This window comes from Protomyctophum bolini (assembly GCF_963924005.1).
Source record: "Protomyctophum bolini genome assembly, chromosome: 11".
NCBI classification, from domain to species: Eukaryota; Metazoa; Chordata; class Actinopteri; order Myctophiformes; family Myctophidae; genus Protomyctophum; species Protomyctophum bolini.
Window position 1 is genome coordinate 24,480,679 of NC_137872.1, and position 6,000 is coordinate 24,486,678.

General features: G+C 39.8%; 1 protein-coding gene across 1 annotated transcript; it reads left to right on the forward strand.

Moving 5' to 3' along the window:
- The first annotated feature begins 1,352 nt into the window (after positions 1-1,352).
- crb3a (crumbs homolog 3a) lies at positions 1,353-5,147 on the forward strand. Its single transcript, XM_080776229.1, has 4 exons — positions 1,353-1,632; positions 2,091-2,285; positions 3,648-3,694; positions 3,807-5,147. The coding sequence occupies exons 2-4, from the start codon at positions 2,195-2,197 to the stop codon at positions 4,017-4,019; spliced, it is 351 nt and encodes a 116-aa protein (XP_080632355.1). The 5' UTR covers positions 1,353-1,632; positions 2,091-2,194; the 3' UTR covers positions 4,020-5,147.
- The last annotated feature ends 853 nt before the right edge of the window (positions 5,148-6,000 follow it).

Here is a 6,000-nt window from a genome sequence, read left to right on the forward strand (position 1 = left end):
TGTTGGGACGGATTAACCCCCACGAGGGCCCCTGGGCCGGTAATATTTGCAAGGCCCCATAGTGCGCGTGTGTGCGTGTTTTTATCATATTTTTAAATTGAACAAAATTGAACAAAATCAACAGCCAATGAAGGGCCCCAGGAGCCCTTTTCAGGGTGTCAAACCTAGTACCTCACGGTCTAATTTCCCCGAAGGGCCCCTGAGAGCCAAGGGCGCCTGGGCCACGGCCCCACTGGCCCAATGGCTAATGTGTCTCTAGACTATACTCTTGAACTTTGACTGATACTGTACAAGGACAACTCAATTTAACTGTTCAGGTTCTATAGTGCCATGCCTTTCAGCGTTTCATGACAAATAAAAACAGCAACCAGCTATAATTCAAGTGATAACACAAACATTACCTTTTGGTCTAGATTAGAAATAATGCTCAGCTCAACTATCCATTATAGCATACTCGTTTGCTGGGGCTCCATGGCTCCACCATATGCATATTATGGGGAGTGGACATATCTTTAAATAGAAACACTGATTGTGCGAATTTAATCTTTTGATTGTAACCTGTGCCCGTTTAGTCATGGCCCACAGGCCTGTGCTGAGGCTATTCTTAATTCTTCTCTGAAAACAGTAAAACATGTAATTGTTTTAGTCTTTTTGACCATCGTCAGGTCACCCTTTTCTTTGCCACTTTGTGCCTGTAAAACTGAGATTAGATGCGGATTAGAGACCACTGGACCGGCTACCCGCCGCATTCATCCTTGAACTATTTCAGGAATGCTGTCGTTTTCAAATAGAAAGAAATGTAATGTCTGACGGGGGCGCTGTTTCACAGCCTATCAATACCTTCTGGTAAAACTTTGGTAAGGTCTGCAGGTTGTTCCACCAGAGTCCAGTAGGCTAAACGAAAAGGTGAGTGAAAACGGACAGGGTCCAGGGATATATATATATAGGACTATGTTTTGTTGTGTTTTATTGAATCTAAACTCAATATTTGTAAATAGCCTAGCACCCAGAGGATTTATACCTGTTTTTTTATTTTTCATCGTGGAGGTGGACTAGGCTATTTCTATTTTAGGCAGTAATTGAACACTTCTTGTAGAGAGAGGAGTGGGGACTGTGGAGATAGAATACAGATCACGCACAGGGCAGGGGGGAAATCCTTTGATGCGCAAAGGCGCGCAAACAATGGAGCGTCTGTGTTTAAAGCCGCAACAGGTTGATACTGTGCTGCAGGTACACTGTAACATGAAACTGAGTCACGTGATCATCAGCGACGATTTGGAGAGTAGAGGAAAAAAACTGTTTTACATAGAAACCAACCAACAGGTAGCCTATAGTCGAGAGAGAGAGAGAGACAGAGAGAGTCTATCCGATGCATATAGACCATACCAACACTGGAGCCAGTATTGTAGAATATGAAGTGATTAAAATCAGAGGTGGTTTTAATCAGTGGGCGTCTGGACTCTAGACTATAGCTGTTCCGATCTGCTGGATTAGGTTTTATGAATAGCCTACATTTCTTATTTTATGACCTGCACAGTTTCATCCTGACAAGGTGAGGCGGAAGCGACTATCATGGTTTTCATTCGTGACTGAGGAGTCCGTTCCCGATCACCTACCTGAAAACAACGTGAGGTATGTATATGTTCATCCCTTTCGCTATTCCTATTGGGCTGTATATTTAATTATCGTGACTTTCTTCTATAGCATACTGAAACATATGATTATAGATTATATGCGTCTGCTGAATCGAACGACCTATAATTGAAGTATAGGCTAAGCTTTATTCACTTGAATTGTGTTGGTCTATTAATAGCTTATTACACTGTCTGCCACATAACTAGTGTTTGCAGTCTCTCCAATTGAAGGAAGTTATGATTCAACATCAGGCTACATGACTGCAGTCTGCATCACATTGCTTTTGTTCCGTTGTTGACAATGCTCAATATCAGATTAGAAGAATTCATGAAATATATAGCCTATAGGCCTGATTATACCACTTGTACTGAGTTCATTAAATGTTACACTGTATACATATTTGAAATGGTTGTGGTCTGATAATATGTCCCCTCTCTCTGCTCTCTCCTCAAAAGAACCTTTGGCAAATGTTTATCCCGACAAAATGGGTCCAGGTTGATGCTCAAGAGGCCCTACATGCCAGTCTACCTACACTAGGCGCACCTAGTTAAGGGTAGAGATGGCAGCACTTCCAGATATAATGATGATGAGGCCAGATCTTGTGGTCGGGGGCATCTTACTGCTGGTTCTGGGCAGTAATCCTGTCTGGGGTGAGTCAGTTACCACCCTTCATTCCCACACTCCCACACAAAACCTTCTGACCAGACATTGACACACACACACACACACACACACACACACACACACACACACACACACACACACACACACACACACACACACACACACACACACACACACACAACATATTACATATACATACCACAGTTGCTGTTTTTATCCTGATACAAATATAACATGCATTTGCAGAGATAATCTGAAACATGCAGATGCTTGTAAACATACAACTGAAGATTTTGAACAAAGGAATGTGTCTCTCTCTTTCCTGGCATATGTCTTGACTCTATGTTTCCTTTACCAATTATACATGCATGCACCAAGTCCTTTTCAGACGTGGAATAGAATGTTTTTGCCTTTAAACACTGTATATATATTTTTTTATTATTATAACAAGTTTTTACAACACTTGTTGTGGTGCTGTTGTAAATTAAGTTTAGCAGGATTTATTAGATTATTATAGACATACTTAGTTTCTACATTTTGAGTAGAAACTACCCCCTCCCTCAACCCATGCTTTTATCAAGGTGTACTTTTGTCCTTGAGAACTGTTTACTATTTGCCTGGTGAATGATTGACTGCAGGGTTAGAAAATCCTCAGTGGGCTTAAAAAATAAAAACTTTTTTCCATGGAGCTCCGACTTGAAGTAATTCTGTATAACACATTTTGAGCTGGAGTTCTCTTTTTCTGATTGTTGACACTAGTCAAGTACAGGCTGTGCTTGACTAGTGGCAAGCACAGCCTGTACTACCTGACTATAGTGGCAAGTCCTTCTCCCCCTCCATTCTCCAAGTAGTAAAGTTGTTACTGTGTAGTTCAGTGATGTCACTGAGTGATCACATGGCTGGTCATGGAGAATGTAGCTGGCAAAAGAATGGCTCTGACTGGACTTAACTTACTACATTATGTGCAGTACTGCTACACTGCAGCAGTACTGCACATAATGCATATCTGGTTGATTTATTGCATTTGTTTATCAAATAAGCATTTTGATCAATAGTTTAACCACATGAACCCGAGTGTCCCTATTGTGGGGCGAACTATGCTTTTTTGCAACGTAACACGCAATGAGCTTGTAGATCAGCTATTTTCGGTAGAGGAAAATAGTAGCCTATAGCCCTATGACCCACTGGTCAACCAAGTGTATACTGTACGTGATTATGTGAACACCGTTAGCAGGAAGACAGATTATGTATCATAGTGCAGATTGGATAAGTCTTTTTCTGACTGTTTGCAGTTGCAGATGTTGACATATGTATCCCAGTGTAAATGGCCTGGAAAAAAAGTTATATATATTCCTACTCAGCGCTGATCCGTTTTTTACTCTTCACAGGAAATAGTAACTTTACTATAAATGTCGGAGCTCCTAATAACAGCACGGTGAGTGGAAAATTACAGTCCAATATTCTGTCAATAAGATCAGACATTATTATTATTTATGTTTTTTATGTGGTTTTTTGTCTTGTTTTTTCACGTATTGTTTTCTCTCCAGGGACCTAATAATATAGCGGCTATTGTGGCCCCTACAGTGACACTAGGCGTGCTGGCCATCGTGTCAGCTGTTCTCGCCTGGCTCTTCTGTGTGGTGAAGAAGAAACGCCAGACAGAGGGGACGTACAGGCCCAGCGCTGAGGAACAGTCTGGAACACGTGGTGTGGAAACACCCGATGCACTCAAACTGCCCAAGGAGGAAAGACTTATTTGAGTTGTTGTGCCTTTAGATTCTATAAAATATTTTATATTTGATCAGGCCCTGGGCGTGGGGGAACTAGTTTTTTCTCCTGAACTGGATAATGGTGGAATATCCCAGAGGAATAAGGGAAATGTATTTGAACTTCAACTGCATCCCTGTTCTCGATGAGGGCCATGATGAAAGCACTGGAATACCTTAAAGTGTCACATGTATAATGACTTGTTACAATTCAAGGAAGGTCTGGACAATTCTTCTGCACTAAATGTACAAAAAAAAAGAAGTAAGAGCTGCAGTATTTCATCACCACAGATGATCATCTTTTAACATTTCATTACATTTTCAAATCAAATAACCCTATCATGCCTTAACGGTTAACACAGTCTAATCTTAATACATTTTCTGTCAATACCGGCTAATATTTATATGACATACAAGCACATGCTAACATAAGTTCATGTGTTTATGATTCTGGTCTCCATGTAAGCTTTGTTTACGAGAAAAACATTAGTGATCGTCTGGAATCATTTCACGGCAAAACTTACTATGTACGTATCTGTACCATTATCCTGTTACCTCAAACAAATTTCTTTCTATCAAGAGTCCACGATGAGTCCATTTTGTATCAAACTTTTTGCATCATATCTGGCCTTAGAGGCAAAAAGCAACTATTCTTCATAACTCTTGATTTTAGATACATCTGCTTTAGCAAATATTTCAAGCAAGTTTGAATGATTGTTTACATATATTACGTATGCATATATTTAAATTCATTATAATTGTAATAATTTAAAGTCACATCATTTCTAATTTTACGTCAGATCTACCTGTGCATTGCGCATTGTTATGTGTTATTTTACAAGGCACAGCATTTTTTGTAAATCTCACTGAATGTCTTTAGAATAGCTTTCAAATTGCAAAGTCAACTCATAATTTCTTAGACTCTCCAGTTCTCGACCATTCACAAACCTCAGAAAATATGACATTGGCCAATCAAAATGAGTTTTTTTTTACATTAAACATTATGTCAACCTAATGTCATATAAATGATGGGAGTGACTGAACATTCAATTATTTTTCTGCTGAATAGAGCTAATGAAAAGAGATCATACCACAACCTCAATCTTGTGAAGTCATATTGATTCACTAACACAAACATTCAGAAGAAATGGGAAAGTTTCACTGAGAGTTCATGACTTACTCTAAGTAAATTTTGCAGTCCTGAACAATGTGCAGCAATGAGGCAGGTGGTATGTAAAATGAAAGTACTTTTCCTGAGGGGGTCATACCTATGTTCCCTATGTACTTTACTTGCGTACGTTTGCCTGCTTACATTTTTACTCCACTCTAATACATTTCCCCATGACCTTCACAGTACTTGTTACATTAGTATTCTAAGCCAATGGAAAAATGAAAAGAAAATAGTGTGCAAGGCAAGCTATTAATGCGGTCTGCATGTTCAGCCTGCTGGCCAGTATGTTATTGCTACCAAGGAAGAGGGCAGCAGAAAATGCAGCAATCATCATGCATGGCCATATCTAAGAGATACTGTATAATTTATGTATGTTCAAATTCATGGAAGTGACAAATTCTTATGGGCTTCGTCACTTCGTGTTGTTGCTGGCTTGCTGCCATGAGGGCATGAAATTCCAACATTCTCAAACTAATAAAAATCTGACTCCCACACTGACAAAGGCTGGAGAGCCGAAACAATTGTTGTAACTATGGCATATGGAGGAATAAAAGTTAAGAAACTTTGATCATGTGCGACTCTTCGCCTGTCTTTGTCTATAATCATTTCGATACTGAATTTCTTGCACACTTTTGGTGGTATTCTAATAGAAGAGTTTCAGCTTTACCAGCCATTTTCGAATGAGGTTTATATCTCTGCCTTTACCAGGGGGGCAGTCAGACAGATATTTTGTGAAGCCACTAAGGACATCGGGATTTCCTGAAAATTCATAATGGCCTGTTGTGGCGCTGTCATTGGGCTCAA